The sequence below is a fragment of the Aplidium turbinatum genome, chromosome 5, assembly GCF_918807975.1.
Source record: "Aplidium turbinatum chromosome 5, kaAplTurb1.1, whole genome shotgun sequence".
NCBI classification, from domain to species: Eukaryota; Metazoa; Chordata; class Ascidiacea; order Aplousobranchia; family Polyclinidae; genus Aplidium; species Aplidium turbinatum.
In genome coordinates this window covers 31,359,084-31,382,636 of record NC_137476.1, presented here as the reverse complement: position 1 = coordinate 31,382,636, position 23,553 = coordinate 31,359,084, and the positions used below count along the sequence as shown (strand labels likewise).

Sequence of the window (23,553 nt, the reverse complement as noted above, 5' to 3'; positions counted from 1 at the left end):
AGATCTTCAATAATGTTCCCACCAGCTGGTTGGGGGAGCTATCTGTCTTCAACTCCTTGTGGTTTGAGAACTGGATGTAAATGATCCTCTGGCGGATGCTTGGAGGATTAATCTCACTGGAAGCTACCATCTGATGAGCAGCATCTTCATCTTCCATCTCTAAAAATGCTTGATTCTTGCCCTGAAAATAGAAATTTGTTAAAAGGAGCAAAAATCCGCAACGATTTGTTAAAAGACGAGAGGCAACACTGATACTTTTCAAATGATATAATTCGTCGACGAACCGATTCCATGTAAGGAAGAGTTGCACTACAACAGGCTTACTTTGAGCATGAGGATGTTGGTCACTCTTCCGTAATTCATTCCCAACTGAATGACCTCTGACTCGGTGACGTCATTGGGCAAGCTGCGCAAGTGAACTACCTTAGACAACACGCCGGGTTCGAATTTGAGCTAGAAATAAAAAAAAAAACTAAAAAAAAACACATTATTGGCTGAACAAGCTGCATAATCTACACACACAAACTTGTAGATCCGTGGTACAAAACAGAAAAACACGCAGCACAACGCACCTAATAAGTGTACAGAAAAAAGACAATAGTAAGTAAACAACATGTTACCTTCTTTGCACCATTGTCAATGGAGCCGCTTGGGTTAGAGTAGGCGTCATCGCTGTTCCTCTGAAACAAAAACAAAGGACTAATGTTGCTGGCTGTGTAAAGCCTTTGGAGACAAACTTACGCCCTGCAAGTATGCATTGCGCAATGCATACAGTTTTCGTGCAAACTCAAGAGATGCAGCCGCTTACAAAAATTTTCAAACTTCAATTAAATGTAAGGTTGCGATAGAATCGACAGAAGGAACAACTCACAACACGGCGAACCAAGTGAAATAATTGGCAACAATGTAACAAACATATTGGAAGTTATTTATGGATTGGCAAAGTGTTGAACAGGCCTCTGCCTCTCCCAGAGACGAGGACTCTACGTAGCGTACCCAAAGCCAAGTGTGACATGAACCACAACAATAACATATTACGGAGCATTTTCCGACGTACTGCGCTATTCACTGAAACTTTATTGCGGGGGCTATTCAGCAAATTGAAAACATTAATGCTTCTTTTCAAGTAACAAAATTTACCTTAAAAGTTCATTTTTTGCTAAAAAAAACTTAAACATCAGTTATGTGTGAACATAAGACTACAAGAGTAAAACCGAAAAAAAAAACTTTCAAAATTTTTTCAAGTCACAAACTGAACGTCAATGCACAGGAACGGGTGTCACTGTGCAATGACTTATTACTGCAAGGCCAAGAAACAATTCACACATACGCAGGTTCAAATCTTAAACAAATTAATGCCGTGAAGTCACAGTTTATTCGATGTCGAATCATGTTGAACCAACGTCTTGTTCTAACTAACGCCTAAATATTATTCCACCCAAGAAAGAAGATACAGTTAAGGACATGGATGACCGGGCCTCAATAGTTGTGGAACTGAAATTCCGGCGCTCAACGACTGGTTTGGTGGTTGGGATTAGACTTCTCATGGTACAGAATTCACTATTCATAAATTTTACGTTGAATAAATGTTATTTGACTACAATAGTGTCGGATTTTTTTTGCGTTAAAAAGCGCTTAGCTTTTCTTAGTTTTACCTTAAAAAGCGAATGAATTTGGTTTTGTTTGCACAAATTTAAAAAACAAACACAAACTGACTTAAATGGTGGATTCGATATCCAAGAATTGACTCGCAGTGAAAGAAAGAATATGGCCAAATATGTCATAATATAAAAGAAGATATTAAAAAGTTCGGTTCTGTCGGGCAATCCAAAATGGTAAAATCCATCCTTTTTACATTAGCTCAATGTCTGCAAACCATAAATTAAAGACGGGTTTTGCTAATTGGACGAGGTCGATATTTATGCACCATACCCTACAATTAAACTACAATGTGCTGTCTGATCCATTAAACTGTGATAAAACCTGTATACAAATTATGTTATTATCGGCTTGTTAATACTTCAATAGCTGGCTGCTATTGACATGAGAACATAACAAGTAGACAAACTCGCTCAAAGTTGTAATTGTTGGGTACACCGTAAGATAGCCACCAATCAAAGGTGTACGAGGCGTCACTCAGTCTCATGAGAAGATCAGTGATGTTTCATTAAAATTACGGAGAAACGCAGTGTGAGAATAAGCCGTGTTCATTAAGCAAGATACAGAACGAACCTAATGTTTTGGGAAAATTTGAGACCTTTTTATACAAATTTAAAACTTTTTTGTGCCACAGTAAAGTTTTATAAAGTTCCTTATGAAACGAAAACAATTCAAAAGTTTAGCACAAAATTAATGAAAACCAACTTGTTTTTTAATCGACATAATGTAGTTTACAAACAAAGATAATTACCAAAGCTTCTAGACTTCATAAAGACATGAGTAGAAAATTAAAAAAAGAAATTCCGTTAGCAATAATCCTCTAGTATTGATACACATGACAACTTCAGTCAGCACATAGTTCGATATAGCAATGACCCATGAGGGAAACTGGACACAGCCATTCAATATCTGTGACATTTCGTAAATTATTAATGATTGGCAGGTCTTAATTCAAATTCTTCGCTGTTGAAACAGATCAATGTCCTTTAGACCTATAGTGTTGCAAACAAACACGAATAGGGTTCTTTGTGAATTCTATTTGTAGCAGATTTTCATGCCTTACCTTAGTCGCGGTGGAGTAAACTGGGACCTGGGGCTTAAATCCTGGGGGTGGGGGACTAAAAATCATCTGAGGGGGGACCTGGGTCTGACCGGGGAAACATACGGCCGAAGGCTGGGGCAAAGTTGGAAGGGTGACCTGCTGGACGGCGGAGGGGTGGCCAGCAATTGGTAAGAACACAACAGACATGTTTGGTCGATTACTTCGATGAATGCGACAACTTCTTATGTATACAAAATTTTAACTTCTAAAGAACTAAAATGCAGTGTTGATGAATATGTAGCAATATTATTTTACAACCTCATTGGTAGCACTGTAAAAGCACATTACGAACAAAATCCTCATATTGTATACACAGCAGCATGCTCAGGAGCGGTGTCGAACCCACGTCCTTTCGAGCATCGCACAGATATTCTTACCACTCGGCTAAGCAGCCGAAATAAGTTGGAATGAAACTCAAAAATAGTTGGCGTTTTTAGCACTTGCGTAAAATTAAAACGATATCGCCAGACAGCAAAAATCCGTCATTTTTACATTGATTCAACGTCTGCGGATATTGACTCAATGTAAAAATGACAGATTTTGCTGTCTGGGTCGCAGACTACTTAAATTAATAACAGACAAGGTTACACACCAATTTTCCAGCAATAAACTGAATTAAAAGTATTCAGCTCAATATATAAACTGAACTTGTTATTTCTGCACGAAGAGTTTTCGACTATGGCTGTTAAAGCTATCAACCTGTCCCAAACTTTGAAAATCCATCTCATATAAATTAAAACTAAAGTTAAAGCTTTGCGTTTATTTAACGTCTATCAACGTAAAAAATTACCATTTTTGTCAGATCAAGTGTGACCGCCCAAGAAACAAAATGTGTCATTTTAACTTTTTGAGACGCTGAATCAGTGTAAAAACGACAGACTTTGTTGCACATGCCCTTGACGCGCCATGTCCACTAAAAAACTCTCCTGTGAACACTGCTAGATTTATTCTGAGCTGTCGCAATGCTGATCCAAACGAATGCACGGGTCCTCTACTAACCACTTTAATAGACAAGTATAAAACAAATTACTTTGAATATTTTTACAGCTTACAGGGTGCCTTGCAGATACATTTTTACAACAAAAAACAAACACCGTATGTTGTGCTTGCCATTCAAGTTGGTTTCTCTGCACAAAACCCTTGATTTCTCCATTATAAAATATCAAAATCATCTACAATATTATGCTACCTTCTTGTGTCAAAATTTGACTACACAAAAAATATTCTCAACAGTTCATTATTTCAGCATTCCTTCACGCTTGATTAACCAGCCGTGACGGCGCGAAATAACCAAGCCGAAGTTTGTAAAGGTGAAAATTAAGTGAAAGCTTTCCCATACAGCAAACCAGTCCTTTTTTGTTAATTTAATATTAGCAAACGTTGAATTAATGCAAAAAGGACTGACTTGCTGGTTGAGTTAGACGGGTACACAAGGCAAGGCAGGCCGGGTAAGCTCTGCGCATGGTCTGCGTCAAAACACAACTCTAAACGCTGGTGCTCCTGTTGTTTATTGACTCGATAGATCCTAGGCTATAAAACGTTTCTTCCAGTTAAAAAGCAAATACCTCGCCCAATAAGCCAACTGTTTGGTGCACGAGATATATCACCTGCTTCGGTTTACTCTCCACGACAAAAATTTTGAGTCGTCAAACCAATTTATTGCTGAATCAACGTTTAAGGTCGTCTTTGTGTTTCCAATGAATTTTTTTAATTTCTTTTTTGTCTTTTCATTTTGCTTGACATTTCTATCGACTATAACGTGAATTTGGAATAATTGTTAGAAATTCTAAGCAAACGTTTTTTTCAGCGCCTGAAGTTCAATGTGGATGAAAATCCCACAAAAAAAAACAATAACCTGTGACTGCCATCCTGTTCCTAGGTTATGTGTTGCCACACTGTTCCTGTTCGGTCTTAGTCTGACGGTAGTGTACTGGACAAACATCGCACTGCAACTTGGTTAATACGCAAAGGCATTTTACTTTTCTACGTTCAACAAATAAAAAAGAAATCGATTTTCTTCAAATTTTTTTCAACCCATCTTATCTTCTGGTAATGACCAGTTAAAGAATTAACTCAACGAGAAATAATTCGTCACATTTAATTGATTGGAAATTAATTGCTATGTACCGGGTAGCCCACGGCATAGCTGTATTTTCTTGTCAGAAAAAATTGACCACTGGACAAATTATTCACTTGATTCGTGGGAAATTAAAATTACAAGGCAAGATGGTAGAACTTTTTGTAAAGTTAACAACTTTTGCGATTTCAAGAATTAAAATTTGCAGTTAACTAACGTTTTTGTGACCGCTGAGCATTCCAACAAAAAGTTGCCCGTTTGCAATGTTTTAACAGCTCTAGCCAGACATTAAAGTAATGGAAAACAAGCAACATTTGGTTGCGGAAGCGTGCAAATGATTTACACAAAATCGTTCCATTGTTTTGTGACAATAAATTATTTTACGTAGCCTAAGTTAAGTTTCTGAAACAGAATCTTTCTGCCTAGTGGAACGTTTGCGTAAAACGAAAAACTGTGTTCAGATAATGTCTCCAGTGAATATTATAAAGCGATTTCGTTTCTCCAAGGATGTTAATTTTCGTTTAATAACACGTTTTCTGATAATAAACAAACACAGATGTTTTTTTCAAAATTGCCACACATCAATACCACTTCGCTAATGCAACTTTTTGTAAGCGCAAAACCTGAATCATAGTCTATCTAAGGATTCTAAGCCTACAATGTTTTTTTTTTTCTTCTAAATGCTGTAAGAACAGTTGAATGCATCTAACCACCTAACTTTAGCCTAGCACTAATTACATTTTTGCCATGATTGAACGCAGACTAAATTAAGTAAACACGCATTAGCACAATTAATTTGATGAGCGTCATTTCAATAAAACGGATTATCATATTTCTTTGTGGCGAAGCATTCTTTAGAACCAAGCAACGCAGGAAAGGTTTTCCATGACTTATAAACTGTATTTGTTTAAATCTGAAGACAGCATTTCAACACATCTTCGAATCCAATAGAATCTTAGGAGCTCGTTTGTATTTTTAGCAGTGCGATGCTACCGGTAGTCTTGCAATAACATTGAAAAAGCTTGGCTTAAGTCGCTGAGAGTTAAAGTCTGCGATTTACATTAGTTTATCATCGCAAAACGTTGAATCAGCATTAAACTTGTGGTTTCTCAATTGAAAACGTCGTTTAAAACTAGTATTGACTCTTTGTTTAGAACTTTAGACAAACAAAGAAATTACTGGACGACTAGAAAACGTAGTCCCCAACAATCCATTTTGTTGATGACATTTTTTGCTTTTGTTGCATCGAACAGACATTGAAACGACATAAAAACATAAAAAATAGAAATTGTTTTAATTTATGGCAACAGTTGTTAAATATACCGAAGGCACCGTAAGCGGTGTAATAACGTCTCGAGAACAAATAAAAATTTTGTTTAGAAACCAAACACAGAAACCAATTCCTTTGTATCGCAATATGTTCAAGAACAAGATCAATCCAAGCCATCTGTGGACAAGAGGAAGTTGAACACAATAAAATCGGGAATTTTTTAGTTTTTCCTCTAATCAGCAATGGCACACTTTATATGGGTAATGCAATATCACAATACTTTAAATTCTTTCGATTTTACGTTTTATTTGCTTATAGCAATGGCGAACCTAAACACATTATATTACACCACTAACCCCAATCGGCAAATTACTTTGGTCCAAACTTAAATGCATAGGAATGTTGCAAATCAATGACTAAACGATTTACGTCATCGACTTGATAGTGCGTCACTACGAGGCTTCGTAACACCCAGGGGCCTACAAACAAGCTAAACATTTTGAGGTTGAAATTGCACTTATCTCAGCAGTTTTGGCTGTATAAAATAAAAAAAAAATTTTGAAAAGCTTTATGGCGAAATAAAACCCTTTGCATTGAGGGAGCAGACAGCGGTTCACTCAACTCAAGATAAAAACTGCGTCTGCAAACGTTTGAATTTTCAACCGAATTATAACTTACAAATTCGAAACCACAATAAGTTAGAGTCAAATCTACATATCGGTTGTCTTATATTCAACGACTCCTAGAAAAAATACTATTTTGGTTGCTAGGCTTTCTTAAACTTCACTTTTGACTGAAATGGTCTACCGTCCTCATTTTAGCGTTTTCTTTCCTAAAGCAGTATCGTAAATGGGATGTATTCACCCAAGCGATATATTTTAACTGCGAGCGTATCCGTTTTGAACTCAAGACGGCCTTAGTAGTGGTATGTAGCCAATATAGAGGAAGGAGATGCCGTAAGTTTTTTCTTTCTAAATCATAGGTGCTTGTTAAGTGGAGCGATATCAGGTTGGTAAGACCAAATTACGTGTTTGGAGATCTTTTTTTTTCTACCCGAGTGGCAATGAATGGGAACGATGACCAAAATGAGATGTTCGGTATTTTGGGCCTTCGTTACGCGTGATGGCTTCTGTTAAAAACCGATGTCAAGAAGCTGGAAACAAGCTTGCGCACGCTAGATTGGTACTCTGCTGAGCATGCAATGGGTCAAAGGTTGGCGTGACAAAAAACTTTTTCTATTTGATTGATGTTTAGTGGAGTCTATACAAAACGGAACTTGAAGTTGACAAAACAACGACATGCAGGACATTTCCCAGGAAGATTGGTGGCGGACACGTAACCCAATTTGATGTTACTTATCAATTTCCTTTTATAAACGAAAAGAAACCAAATATCAACGTAACAAAAGAATGGTGCATTGTCACTGTTTATCAAATATTTACAGAAGATTTCTACAACCTTGACAGCAATCTTTATTTCTAGGTTGTAAAATCCACGTCTGAATACATTTATCTGACGTTTCTAGGCATCATATCAACAAAAAGGACACAACTTTTAAACATAGACACACACATTAGACAACAAATTCCGTTTTACAATAGCTTTTAAAACATCAATTTTTCAGCTAAAACCAAAAAGGCAAATACTACTACTGCCACCACCGCAAAGCGAGATATGTCTGCCCAAAAATGTTCACTGAGTTAATGAAAAATGTCCTTCTCCGACGGCATTTCGCTTTAACTTAACACCCCAAAATCCGTCATTTTTACATTGTGCCTGCAGACATTGAATCAATGTAAAAATGACGGATTTGACTGTCTGGCACACAAGTCACTCTAGCCAACACCTTGTGTAATTGAAGGAAACCAGTGTAAACTATTTGAGAGAATACACGACACCAATTAAAGCGTTCGCCAGTAATTAAAAGATTTGAAGCTGAGTAGTTTTATTAAAATGTTAGATACGGTGTTTGGATTGCTGAGTTATTGAACGAAATCGGATAAACAAAACTTTGATGTACAAATTAGTCGGCGGGATGTATCATATCGAGATCGCAAACTTTTACAGAAGCACTGACTTAGCGGTATTGCGTCGGGGTTATGATCGATAGAATACCAGTTCGAATCCTCACCTCTCCATTCTTTTAAACAAAAAAACACGGTCTCACTTGCACAGTGGCTCGGAACCGCAGAGAAAATAAGACAATGTAACACGATAATGATTTTCTAAAAAGAAAGCAATATTGCTGCTCTTCTATGAACAGATACGATCGTCAACAAAGTAATTGTGTTCAATGACATTATTTAAACCAAGCTCGATGAACACACAATCCATTGGCTGCTGCGCCTGGATGCAACAGCGTGATCTGCGGCGGCCTCAAACGCAAGGAGAAGATTTAAACCAAGAACTAAACATGATACTAATGCTTTTCATGTAAGTAGCTTTTCTGACGACAGCCATTGTGCAACGCCAAAAACAATTAAGTTTGTTTTGAAGCCGCAGAAGTCATGTGCGCACTGCGCATGTACGCTACTTGCAATGATTAAATAAACTCATGTGAACAAGTTCATATAATTTTTAATGTTACTGTGAAGCACCCGGACGAGATACTGCTTGACTGCTACGCCAAGCAGGCAAACATGAAGTTCCAAACACTATATGAAACAATAAAAAGGTTGTAACGCACAACCTAGCGGATAAGCTACAGAGAGATCGTGGTCACTTCGTGACGCTCTTATAAGGCATGTGGCTACAATGCAAGTTTAATGCCTCTCCAGGCAAACAGCTCAAGAAAGTTTTAAACTATGAAAATACCAAAGCAAAACCGACATGATACAAACGAATGCTGACTGCTGGTATGAACTCAAGTGTCGAAAAAGTCCGCTATTAGCTAGTAAGGGATAGCGGTTTTATTGAATAGCAGCATACAGAAGGATTGTTTAAAACAAAGGATGTATTGTGGAAACAAACGTCTTTGCATAGAAAGGTATTTCGCAACAAAATTAAAAGAAAGATTTTTGCGTCGTAAAGAAATGCCTTGAGAAATACATTGATTTCACCGCAACCCCGATCCACTGAACACAAAAAAATGAAAATCATCTGTCTTGCATTCGGCATTCAAGGTGTTTGAGCTTCTGGAACTATTCTTTGATCACCCCACGTTGATAACGTTTCCCGGGTTAAATTGAACGGCTACATAGCCTAGTGGTGAGAGCCCTGGACCGACTTTCGAAGGGCGTTTGTTCAACACCGCTTAATTGTGTCTTTAGCAAGACACTTAAAGGCATGCCTGAAGGTGGACATGAAGATTAGCTTCCTTGCCTTCTCGTCCACTTAATCTAAATCGTCGAATACCGGACGTAAGCCTGAATACGACGACTATGAGGCAGCCAAGCTCAGTTGATATTAGTTGTCATGTTGATGTAAGTTGGAATTATCAAAGGCAAGTTTCGCATTCTATTAGATTGCATCTTACAGTAAAGTTACAAATAATAAAAGGAGCTAAAATATGTTATTTGCTTTACGATGTCCAGAACAATAAGATATAGTCAGTTAACAAAATCAGTCGTTTTTGAGTTGAATCCATGTCTGGTGACGTTAAAGCAATGTAAAAAATCAATCTTCTATTAAACCGGGATAGCATTTTTTTGAACCATTGTCACAAATCTTTCTCAATTTCTTGGTCAAAGCAATAAATAATGCATTGCGCTCGACTAGTCGACTGCTGTCAGTTTTATATCGCAAGGAAATAATACATATAATATACACTACAGGCAAGGTCTCTGCATTAAACAACCATATAAAAAGTGAAAAAATATTGACAGAAAATTAACATTTTAAAACTACAACAAGATGATTTGATGAATTTACTTTTGTATACCGTACTTTAAGTCTTCAAGATATACATAACTTTGGTTGACACAAGTATTGACATGAATGCGTTCATTAATCTGCACAGTTTTTAAAAAAACAGAAAAAAAAACTTATGTGAAACATTGTCAGTCAAAATTACGAATGCAATTATTATTCATTAAACTACTTACAACTGCATAGGCTACCCTTATTACACCCAATCTGCTAATCGTAAAGATCCAGAATGTATGTCTTTGAAACTCTCTATCAAAATACGTTAAACGTGTTTTTAACTGTGTAGTTCAGTGTAGCAATTGTAGTTTACACTTTAATCAATGCAAATGCACCGAAAATGGACATGCACTTACATTTGAAGTGCTGTGGGCAGTGCTGAAAAACTGCCTAGTATCATATAAATATCTCCACAACAAGTCATCACAGCACAATTTAATGAAGCTTTGTAATTTTATTTTTGATTTCACAGCCTTTTGATAATCTTCAAGTAAATGTGACTCATATTTTCATCCATTTATCTGTATTAAGTCAAGGCTGCCAACAAAATGTTAGTTTTGATCCGTACAAAGCTAATGTTGGAAAATAAGTAAAGACAACACTTCACATGACATCTCACTTAATATACGGTACTGCACATAAATGCAATTATTTTCAATCACCAATTCCGTCCCATTATCTTACCGCAACCATACACACAATGCACTGTAGAACTACGACAAACTCATTTACGGAAAGTTTCAGATTAACAAGATCAGAAAATCGCTATTGAATGTGATCAACACCGAAATTTGTCACTCAAAAAAGTCTTTCATATATTATACGTAGGGAGATAACGGTCATGAACTGTTTCACGCACGAGTACAAAATAATTGGCACGGCAAGAAGAACACAATAAACATAACCAGGTCAGAGACTTTAAACAACCGGCCTGCCACATCCCGCAGTGGCGGGAAGCGGCGTGATTTTGGGGTGGCTATGCAGTATGCACCCAGGAAGGAAAGTCCACCAGCTTAGGTCACGGGGCCAGACTGGGGAGTCTAGGTACCAGTGGAAGGAAGGTGTGAATCGAAAATTTTATGCGACATGTCCGCAAAATTTAGAATGGCGGGGCTGGCCAGGGAGACAGGCTTAGTTTTCCCCCAATGCAAAAAGATTGGCCCACGACAGGCCATGTGGCCCGTCGTATGGGGTGACTGGTACTGACAGTAGTTTTATATAGCCGACAGTGCCCATGTCCCCATCAGGTGACCATAACACAGGTACATTTGACTCCTATACTGGTGATCATTACTTCACATGAGCTACCAACCTTCGTGCCATTGAATGAATTCAACATGCTCAAATGACTTCTCTTTGTCTGAATTCTTGTGGAATTTTTTAGAAGTGCCTAAAATAAATATATTTGAGCAATATAGAAGATATATATACAGAATTAAACAAAGCTTTCAACCTGGGTGCACAAGTTTTGGATATAAAGAAAACTGAAGAGAATCACAAGCTTTTACAGCAAATTTCCTTTTTTTATGTAAAGTTAAAGTCGCAACAAAAGTTACACTTGCCATAGAAATTTTGCTATAAAGAGTCAAGAGTTTTTAAACATACAAAACTAAGCTAAACATTGGTCAAGCTAATATACTGACACGGTAGTTGTGTTACACATTTAAGCATATAAAAAAGCATCAAAATAATGGTGCAAATTTTTTCAGTGTAGCTCTTCCTCTTTTAGCTGACACAACAAAATAAGCATATACTGTACAACAAGGATGTAAACTCAATAGATTTTAATCAACTTCAGAAGGTATTTGCTACAAGTCTTGGCTCTATTATTTTTTGTCAATGTCTAACGTTCAACAAAATGCAAAGTTTTCTGGATTATGTTTAGACGGCAATTGTAAATATCTATTTTTTAGCACCATAGACACATGCAAACTCTTAATTTACATAAACTCAGGGAACTATATCTGCTGCAGTGCAGAGAATGTTTAATATAATAAATGACAACAATAAATAATAACAAAAACAATTTCTCACCCAAAAAGAAGGTTGAGCCACAACTGTGATCCAATCCTTGCCAAATAAAATTCATGCACAACTATATATTTTTTACTTGCACCAAACTTAAAAGGCAATCAAAAATGCATTAACAGTCAATATAGACCAAGCACCGATATAAAATACAAGTATAAGAGTCTGATATGCAATATGCATTGAATTAAAGAGGAGCATAATTGGCTCTTTTTTTCAAATCCAACTTTAGCCCTGGTTTTAGAATACAACAGGAGATTCTAAGACCTCTGAAAAAAAAAACTTTGAAAGTTCCGTCCAAAACCCGAAATATTTTTCCAGAAAGTAAAAGAAATAGTCCAGAAATATTCATGAATAATAAGAAAAAACAAAAAGCTTGTGAAAGTTTCAAAATGGATTTTAAGTGCATATGGTTAGGCTTATATTTATTGCATTGGGTAATTTAGCCAGCTCAATACAAATTCGAAACTAAAACTTCATAAATCAACTTTTCAAAATTTTAAATTTACCAATGATCCAAATGGATGCGTAATGCTATCAATACTAGTAAAAAAAGTAGAGAGGAGGCACTAAATTAATAAATTCATGTGTACTGTGAAGCTTTTGCCACAAAAGTCTGGATTCGTTAGTGACTAGCCGACATAATTATCTAGCCTATCTTTTTAAAGAAGATTTAAATTTCTGCTGTTGTAAGAATGATAAGTGTACTTAAGAAGCCATACATGCAAAAGCTATACAATACCCTTGGATCAATCTAATATGGTAACCTATTCTCTATTTCTCCAATACAGAATATCTGTATTTTCGCTTTTGCGCATAGTCAATTAGTCATGCACTGATGCACACAGATCGAAAAACTGTTTACAGTAGCAAATAATATTTAAACTTTAAATGTCACAATGATTGATGTCAATGCAATACAAGGCAATCTGACGCAAAAATTGATTTTCAGGGTAGGCTGGAGATGTTTGGATGAAAATTTCAAATTTTATTTCCAGAGGTCTTAGAATGTACTGCTGTATCCTAAAATCAGGGCTAAAATTCAAATTATCCCCCCTCCTAATGGAATGTACAAGTATCCATACCGTATGTACTCAATATTATTCTGATCTGTTTTTTTTTTTTATGAGACTTTTCGGTAATTTGTCCGAAATGACTTGAAAACATTTGGTCAATTTTATTTATTTTGGTCATTTTTAGTCATATAGTCAATTGACTGCTTTATTTGCAACTGCTGCAAACAATTTCTGGATTAGTCAATTGACTATATATATATTTTTTCGGACATTTTGACCAAATTGACTATATTTTTTTCGGACATTTTGCTAAAAAATTGGTCAATGACCGATAAATTACCGAGAAAAAAAAACCAAGACTCTGATTGGCACTGCCATTGAATCTTGTGCTTTCATATGTGGCTACTTGGCTAACATACTTATACGTGGCATAACTATGTGCTCACAGCTTTACATCTGTGTATTGCGGTACTATCTGCATGTAGCTACTGTATATGACGGGTGCAACCTAATTCGTACCATGAACAATTCGTACCATCAGTTCGTACCTTGAATAGATTGAGAGAAAAAATTAAAAAAAGCTGAAGTCGCTAATCGCAGTTTCCGCAAACATTTTAAAAGAGTTAGGGTATCAGAGTATCGGTATCCGCAAACAAACAAACTGAAAAGATCGAGAGAAAAAAATAGAACATCGCTGATCGCAGTTTCAGTTTTTCCGCAAACATTTTAAAATTTCCGGTAATGATCCTAAGAGTATGCCGAAGTCGCTGATTGCAGTTTCTGCAAACATTTTAAAAGGGTTAGGGTTGATCGTAGTTTTCGCAAACATTTTAAAAGGGTTAGGGTGTTTCCGCAAACAAACAAACTGAAAAGATCGAGAGAAAAAATAGAACATCGTTGATCGCAGTTTCCGTTTTTCCGCAAACATTTTAAAATTTTCGGTAATGATCCGAAGAGTTTGCCGAAGTCGCTGATCGCAGTTTCCGCAAACATTTAAAAAAGGTTAGGGGTTAGGGTTGATCGGAGTTTCTGCAAACATTTTAAAATTTCTGGTAATGATCCTAAGAGTTTTTGTTTGTTTGCAGAAACTGCAATCAGCGACTTCGGCTTTTTTTAATTTTTTTTTTCGATCTTTTCAAGGTACGAACTGACGTACGAATTAGGTTGCATGGCGTATTTGACTACTTGTGGTTTGGATCATTGTGATCTATCACACAGGCCTTGCCATTTTCCAACGTACGAATTGTAAGCCAATAAAATTTCGATTTTGAACTTTGAAGCTAAATTTACTTTATACCCTTTGAAACAATAGTTTTGAAAGTCTAAAGCAGTGCTTCTTAAACTTTAGTTTTGTTCACCCCTAGCATCTATCTCCATATTTTATTCACCCTTGTCTCATGATATGATAAAACTATCTTGTCTATGTAGACTATAACAGCACAAAATGACTTAAGTTGTTTCGATTTTTGTTAAGATCAACTCAAGCTATGTTTTACCATTGCAAATCTACAATTTCTCGAGTCCACAGATAAAAAGCTACAAAAGCACAAAACACAGTCACCAAATTTTTGTACTTATACACTCAGTGCAAACCAACTTCACCATCACTATAAGCAAAAAAAACACCAAAAAACAACAGTTCAGTAGTCGGTTTACTGCAGAAAATTGTTTACTAGTGACTTGGTGTTTTTTGCTGAAACTTTTCGATCATTTGTCCGAAATGACTAGAAAAAATTCGGTCATTTTTTATTTATTTTGGTCATTTTTTCTGAAAATATTTCCTTTTAAGTAGCTGATACAAACCAAAATTTGCTAGCTACAACATTACGTTTCGCTGAGAAACGTTGTCGTGTTCCTCAGCGAAACTTTGAAACAGCGTTGTCGTGTCATTTTGACCGAATTGACTATATATTTTTTCGGATATTTTGACCGAATTGACTATATATTTTTTTCGGACGTTTTGCTAAAGACCGAAAAAAAACCAGCGAGTGACTAGGATGCTCCTGAACTTTCGCAACTAGTTTTTCAAATCGTGGATGAATTAGTCATTCTACTAATGCCAGTCTCATCGATGAGTCCACACATTTTAGTGCATTTCTCATTTTAGTTTTCAGTTCTACTAGGCATGAAAATCCTTTTTCTGACAAGGCATGTAGTGTAGTAGCCTAGGCATGAGCACCAATTTCTGTAAGGCTTTTAAAGCAATCGTCTTATACTCAGGGGATTCGAGCAAGCTGACCCAATAATAATGTTCATTTCGGGCATCACCTAGACCAGGCAGGCCTCGAAATTCCGGCGGTCATGGCGGACATGACCTCCGGAATGACCTCGAATGTCTGCCGAAGCCGACTCATTAGTCGCTCATAAATGACCGCCGCAAAATTCTTGACAAAAATAGAGCTAATGCAGAAAAAATATATTTTTAATTGGAATTGTTACAATTGTTTGTTTAGCGCGAACAAATACGGAGCTGAAACAATAATAGTACAGGCAATTGCTTTAAAGATCACATTAGAGTGGCGTAGTTAACGAGCTGATGGCAAAAGTAGTCATTTTGACATCATTTCAACGCCTTGCAATGTTGCCTTGAAATAAAGTTGTCTGAACTTTTCGGCAGGATATGTATTAGGGTGTTGCAGGCGCCCCATGAAATTTAAATCTTGGTTTCACCATGCTTACCTTTTTTGTGGTACAGTGTTTAGATTAGTAGATCACAAATATGAAGTTTCATAAATTTTCATCGACGTTTACCTCCACCGCTGAGGCCATTTTGAGGCCCACTTTTTGAAATTTTTCATGTATTTTGCCACTAGAGGGCAGTGTATAAGTTTTGCAATATTGGGGTATATTTAAAGGATGCCCTATGATGTTCTGAATTGTTTAAAAAAAAATTGAAAAAATGGGATAAGTATATCCTAAAATATTCAAGTTTTGTCACTAATTTTTTGCACAATACTGCCCCTAGTGGTGAAATAAAAAGTTAAAATATCTTGAAAACTACTCATCATATTGTTATGGAACTTGCATGCACCCCCCCATTTTCATGGGTAAGGAATTTGATTTCAGCAATATTTTTGCAAAATATTACCACTAGAGGGCGGTAGTTCTAATTTTGAACTATTTTCCTGTGAAAAGGCGATATTGTTGCATTTCTTGAGCTGTGCTTCTGAAGAATACCATTTCATGGCTTATGCACAACAAAATTTATTCAATTGTAAAGAAACTGCATGCATACCTGTACTATATCAATAAATCCAAACAGGCAATGTGAGTCTTAGTTAACACAATTTCCGCAAAGGCAGTTTTGTGTTGATAATTGACGTTTTCTAAGATTTGGTATCTTTCTTCAATCCTCCTCCACCACTTGAATATAGTTTTGCAGATTTTTTTCTTGTTTTGCTACATGAAGAAAGTCGGATACCAGTTTTACCCTTCTCTCTGCTGTGTCATTACAGACTCTGAGTGCACTTATGATACCATTAGCAGAAGCATTGCCATCATCTATTTCCCACTCTTTCGGGTGTTTGACATGAAAAGTTGTTGAAATGTGCAAAAGTTTAAAAAACATTTTGCTGCTGGCATTTGCATAGGAGCACAATGACAATGAGTTATCATTAACAATGTCTGGCAGCTCTGGCTTACCGTATCCATTACCAAACCTGTTTGTAACCTGGCCATGGAAACTTGCATTTAAATGCAGCAGAGTTCTAGCCAAAGCTTCCTTTTCATCCATAGTGACTTGTTCGAATGTTTGTCCCATAGAGCTAATGGGATCAGCTCCCCAGTTACATACCATGTGTGCCTACCTAAAGCTTTTAAAGCAGCAATACTGATAGTTTTGTCTACTGCATCATAGCTTTTGATATTACTTACCAGTTGCAAATCTTCTCGGGGTGCTGATGCAGCAATTGGACAGTTGAACCACCATCCATTAAATTAATACAAAAGCACAAAGGTCAACAAATCACTCTAATTTTTGTATTTGTGACTTGAAAATGATTCCTTGCGGTAGAAAGTCTTACAGCATAACTATCTTATAGCAATAGAGCTGCTTTCCCATCCACCTTGCTCGATGGACTGTACCACATTTCATGAAGTTGTACTGTCCACTGTTGATTCCAATCTACACCGTCATTAGGTCTAAAAGTTCTTTGTAATCACCCATCTGATAATTTTGCATATCTCTCTCAAACTTTATGTGCTTACACTTTTCTGCTTTGAGTTGTTACAAATTCTCCCAAATCTTGAGGATTTTTGGTGTGCTGTACAGCTGCAGCATGTGGGGTTGCATTGAATCCTTTGTTCCGGAATCTTTCGAATAGTTCAATGCCTGGAGATCTTGACGTTTCGACTTACAGGGCTTCCCACACATGAGAAAGTATAACTTCTCCAATATGTTTTCTGCATGCTAGGCAGAGAAGTGGTTTGTCTAGCTTTACTTGAAAAAAAATGCATGCAGCAGAGAGATGGCTTGAAAAAAGTTTTTGGGTGTTGTTGTTTTAAATTTTTCTTTTTTTTAAGGCCATTTCTCTGCTGCATGCATTTCTCTCTGCTGTCCATCGAGCAAGGTGGATGGGAAAGCAGCTCTATTGCTATGAGATAGTAATGCTGCAAGACTTTCTACCGCAAGGAATCATTTTCAAGTCACAAATACAAAACATAGTGTGATTTGTTGACCTTTGCAGTTTTGTATTTAATGGATGGTGGTTCAACTGTCCAATTGCTGCATCAGCACCCCGAGAAGATTTGCAACTGGTAAGTGACATCAAAAGCTATGCTGCAGTAGACAAAATTATCAGTATTGCTGCTTTAAAAGCTTTAGGTAGGCACACATGGTATGTAACTGGGGAGCTGATCCCCTTAGTTCTATGGGACAAACAAGTCACTATTGATGAAAAGGAAGCTTTGGCTGGAACTCTGCTGCGTTTAAATGCAAGTTTCCATGGCCAGGTTACAAACAGGTTTGGTAATGGATACGGTAAGCCAGAGCTGCCAGACATTGTTAATGGTAACTCACTGTCATTGTGCTCCTATGCAAATGCCAGCAGCAAAATGTTATTTGAACTTTTGCACATTTCAACAACTTTTCTTGTCAAACACCCAAAAAAGTGGGAAATAGATGATGGCTATGTTTCTGCTAATGGTATCATAAGTGCCCTCAGAATCTGTAATGATTCAGCAGAGAGAGGGGTAAAAGTGGTATCCGACTTTCTTCATGTAGCAAAACAAGAAAAAAATCTGCAAAACTATATTCAAGTGGTGGAGGAGAATCGAAGAAAGATACCAAATCTTAGAAAACGTCATTTATCAACACAATGAAGATGCACAACTGCCTTTGCGGAAATTGTGTTAACTAAGACTTACATTGCCTGTTTGGATTTATTGATATAGTACATGCATGGTAACGCTCTGGGTGCACCCCTGGCATTCTCATCACAACTATCAAAAAAAGGCAAATGACATTTATCGGGCATGTCTACCGCAAACGCGGAATTGAACACTCGGCAATGATGGGGCGATTTCCTAGTCAGAGGCACCGAGGACGTCCACGTTTGGAAATCTTCAAAAATCTTTCAACATGGACAAACCAAAATTTTGAAAACCTAATTAGAAGTATGGACAATCGATCGTTGTGGAGACTCACGGTAGCCGACGCCTTATTCAGGCATGGCCGATGATGATGACATGCATGCATGCAGTTTCTTTACAATTGAATAAATTTTGTTGTGCATAAACCATGAAATTGTATTCTTCAGAAGCACAGCTCAAGAAATGCAACAATATCGCGTTTTCACAGGAAAATAGTTCAAAATTAGAACTACCGCCCTCTAGTGGTAATATTTTGCAAAAATATTGCTGAAATCAAACTCCTTACCCATGAAAATGGGGGGGTGCATGCAAGTTCCATAACAATATGATGAGTAGTTTTCAAGATATTTTAACTTTTCTTTTTACCACTAGGGGCAGTATTGTGCAAAAAATTAGTGACAAAACTTGAATATTTTAGGATATACTTATCCCATTTTTTCAATTTTTTTTTAAACAATTCAGAACATCATAGAGCATCTTTTAAATATACCCCAATATTGCAAAACTTATACACTGCCCTCTAGTGGCAAAATACATGAAAAATTTCAAAAAGTGGGCCTCAAAATGGCCTCGGCGGTGGAGGTAAACGTCGATGAAAATTTATGAAACTTCATATTTGTGATCTACTGAGCTAAACACAGTACCACAAAAAAGGTAGCCTAAGCAAAATCCGAGAGGGTCGGGGCGCCTGCAACACCCTAATACAGGGGCGGGCAACTTCTCCAGTCGGCGGGCCTGATATGGAAAAATGAAGTACTTGGCGGGCCGGATTTATGAATCGCTACATTAATCGCGTATTTATCTACCTAGACAAGGAATAAATCGTATTTAATGTAATGTAAACTTTAAGTTTAAAGCATAGAGACCAAAAACAGTATTTAATGAATTTATTAACAATTAATGTAATGTACTTCAATGGCTGCTGAAGTCAATGAGACATCTGTGGTCGATCAAATTTACCGTTCTCTGGCTGCATGTCGGACATAGAAACCCTCAATAAAGACTGCACGTGAACATCAGTGAGATTGGATCGCAACTTTGTCTCTGTTCCTGGTCGAAAATGTTTGCTCGCAAATGTATGTAGACCCGAACAGAGCAAGTAGTTTCATGGCCATCTTTCTCAGGTTGGCAAGCTTGGACTCATTCAGTGACGCATAAACTTTATCAATGCCGTTAGATTGGGATATCTCTTTCAGGGTAGAGTCACACTGCAAATCAATCAATTCCAGCTGTACGGCATCCGGCACCTTTTCAAACTCAGGTGCAAAGGGTGATGACAAGATATCAAACTCAGCAGAAAGTTTCTGAAAGTCTGCAAAACGACGACCAAATTCATTGCCTAGTGCAGATGTCATATTGGTGTACTTCTCAATTGTCATCATCTGGAGTGCCATAGTTTCGAGTGTTGGAAAGTGCGTTGCGATATTCTCATTGAGCTGGCGATAAAACAGTTTTAGCTTCACCCTGAATGCCTTCATTGTTGAGTACATTTCGTGAGCAAAAGTGCCCTTCTCTTGAAGTGGTGTTCAATTCTTACAAAAGACAAAGAAAAAGAATGGAAGGGCCCGTTTATGACAGAACATGACATGCTGGTCACTCGACTAAATACCGAAAACAAAGAATCAAAGAACATAAAGAATAATAATAATTGTCACTATTATTTGACGTAGTAAGCAAGCAGTGGGGTATTGCGGCAGAGTGTGGCCGCGGGCCATTATCATTTAAAGACCGGAAACTGTCTGCGGGCCGCTCAAAATCCCGTCGCGGGCCGGATCCGGCCCGCGGGCCGTATGTTGCCCGTCCCTGCCCTAATATGTACTCTAATTTTAACAATGAGGATTATTGCGTTACATTGATTGTTTGTTAAAAAGAAACGTCACAGAGAAGCAAGTCTCAGCTGGGTTCCGCACGTGCTTAGGCGAATGTGGCAACCTTATTCACGCTGATACTGATAGAAATAGAAGTTCTGCACAGAAGGGAGGGTGTTAGACTAACACTATTGTGTTAGTTAGTTAACACTAACACTATTGAGGGCTAACACTATTGAGTCACTAATGCGCATTTGTCTGGACAGTCCTAACATGGAGATTTACGATCCCGCGCCGGCAGTAATCACTTGGCACAACGATTCTATAACGCAAAAACCACGGAATAAATGATCGGAGTTGCTTTTGTAACAAGGAAATTTGGACAAGAAAAACTGTCATTAACGCACTGATTTATTTGCAAGCAAAAAATATGTCCGGTTGAGATATTAAATGTCCGCTGAAAGGGCCAGTCCGGTAGGACATGCTTGACCGTCAGAAAAAAGTACAAATTTCGAGGCCTGCCAGGGGTCACCAAACTACGGCCCGGAACTGGCCAGCGAACTGAGGAAAACACTAAAAGGCGGAAACGCGGAATTAAGCCGAAATAACTTTAGAATTAAAACAGTCATAGTATTTAATGATCTCACAATTGCTTCTAAATAATATCTTTCAACGATATTTCAACATAAGAAAATGTTTGGTATTGAGTTGTGGCTAACAATCGCATTTCCGCCTTTTTCCTATTTCAATAAATTCCATTAAATTTCAAAATTTACTCCAATAACTGTGGAATTAAAACAGGCAAAGTATTCAACGACCTCACAATTGCTTCTAGACAATATCTTTCAATGATATTTCAACATAAAAGTAGGTTCGGTGGTGAGTTGTTGTTAAAAATCGCATTTCCGCCTTTTTCCATGTTGCAACATTTCATTCTTTCATGATGAAGTTATCGCTATGTTAAACAATATGGACGCCAAGATCGTAATTCCGCGTTTTCTACATCGGCATTAAATCGCTACTTTTGCGGACAATACGCCATTTCAAGCCCGGCTTATTTCCGCGTTCCGCATTTCCGCCTTTTAATGTTGCCCGCAAACTGATTTCATTCGGCCTGCCACGTGCTGCGGAAATAACAGCTGCACTACAACTGTTAATAAAAAAAGTTACCAAACTTTTTGTAACGGACTGACGTTGCTGTTTATCATTAGGCCACCACAAATGGGGACAGCCTAGGCCAAATTTGGAAAGATGTAATGTTTCTTTAAAGAGCAAGATGCCCTGAAGAAGAGGATAAGGATAACAGAAGAGAATAACTTTTTCAGCAACCTTTCAATTTTCATCACAACTTTGCTACCGTATTCCACCGCTGACTTTGTTATTTATTGTGCTCAATTCAAGTCATTTGCATCCGGCCCGCAGCCGTTAATCTCGCAGCAATCCGGCCCTCAGAGAAAAAATTTTGGAGACCCCTGACCTAGACAATGGTGACCTATGGTGAAGCTAACGTGCTTCGAAGATGTCGGTTGGTTTCGCTTTCAAGAACACTTCACGTGTAATAGTCTAAAAAAGACTAAAGCATCAAACAATTAGTTTTTGAAATTTTTAAAAGAATCAAACAATAAAAAATATTGAAATTTATAAAAAAAAACAATTAGCCTAGTTTTGATTAAAAAATGAAAAACTTGGGATTAATTTTGTTTTTGGAAATTCTCACCTGTTCACTGAACTGGTTGAACACCCAGAATATCCGCCCTGTTCGCAAGCTATCATCCACTTCTGACGGTTCAGCCTTATTCACCCCTTTTGGTTGGTTCACCCCAGGGATATCTAAAGAAGGGGATACGAAGGCTCAGAGCGATTGCCTTATTCTCATGAAACTAGAAGGGCGGTAGTTGGTACCGCGTTAAACATGCGGTTCTTTTTTAAACTGTAGAAAGTTTTGTAGTGCAGCTGGTACACTCAGCTACACAAGACAGTTAGCAAGTGTTATGTAGAACATATTTAAAGAATACTTGTTTGAAAAGACAGTTAAAAGATCACCAGTTAGCTGTTTTTTTTTGACAAAACCTTTGCAGTTGGCTAGGTGTAAAGCAAGTACACGGGTAGTTGAATTAACAAGTAATTATGAGCATTCATTGAATATCCATACCTGGTGATAATAGTGCAATGCAGGTTGTCATAACAAAGTTCATTAGGTAAATTACTATACTGTAGTTGCCAATTGTTATTTTACCATAAACAGAGATTATTTAAGATAAATAGAAGCCCTTCGATTGTCAGACGTAATAAAAGCCTTCGTATCCCCTTGTCTAGATATCCCTGGTTCACCCCTGCAAAAATTTTATTCACCCTGGGGTGAACCATTCACCTGTTTAAGAAACACTGGTCTAAAGTGCCGCAGTATGATGACATTCACTAAATCTCAAATCACAACAAATCTCTGCAATTTTACGTTAAAAATGACAAAACTTTTTCCATTACCAGTGTTGCCAGACGCTTTTGGATTTCTAGCACAAGTGCCAAATTTAGTTCGTTACTGAATTTGTATGGAACAATAGCACAAATGGTAGCCTATTTGATTGATGGAAATATATCATATTCATATTATATGTTGATTCTTTCAGAGTTTCATCCAAGGACATTTCACTTTATTTTGGCATAACTAACGCTTAATGATATAATAGACAGCAACAGATCGCTGATTCGAGATTTTTAAACTTCTTTAAACATGAATCCCTAACAATATTTGTTTGGTTTGCTCAAACCTGTTTTGCAACTTGAAATGAACAGGTTAAGAAAATTTAAGTCCTCTTATTTTTGTACAACTGAAATACCGAAAATAAACTAGGAATTAAAAATTCTTCTCTAAGTGAGCCAAGTGGGTTCGGTTGAGAACCACTGACCAGTGCCGTAGCCCGTAGCCCTATGCAGACTATGCTATAGGCCTACTCACTGTCATTGAATATATTGTAAACATATCTCAAGGACTTAAAGTCCCTAGTGATGATCAAGCGCATTTGCACTAAGCCAATTTACTGTTAATGTTACGATTTCTATCACATTAGACACCTCCAGTGACTTAACAACGATATTTTCTTGGTGTAAAATGCAGTAGTAGGCTACTACATCACAAAGCA

At 37.3% G+C, this 23,553-nt stretch overlaps 1 protein-coding gene across 5 annotated transcripts in view; it reads right to left on the bottom strand.

Moving 5' to 3' along the window:
* Window positions 1–22,304, bottom strand: part of LOC145771368 (polypyrimidine tract-binding protein 1-like) — a 30,097-nt gene extending 7,793 nt beyond the window's left edge. The window contains exons 1-5 of one of the 5 annotated variants that reach the window (XM_082583124.1): window positions 22,131–22,231; window positions 11,285–11,362; window positions 621–680; window positions 325–453; window positions 23–181 (exon numbers count right to left, since the gene is read on the bottom strand). In XM_082583124.1, coding sequence (XP_082439250.1) covers window positions 23–181; window positions 325–453; window positions 621–680; window positions 11,285–11,311 — 375 coding nt within the window. In that variant the 5' untranslated portion in view covers window positions 11,312–11,362; window positions 22,131–22,231. Of the gene's footprint in view, window positions 1–22; window positions 182–324; window positions 454–620; window positions 681–11,284; window positions 11,363–12,006; window positions 12,097–22,130 lie in introns of those variants that run through there. The other 4 variants (XM_082583123.1, XM_082583126.1, XM_082583125.1 and 1 more) reach the window with 4 other exon arrangements.
* Window positions 22,305–23,553: the final 1,249 nt, after the last annotated feature.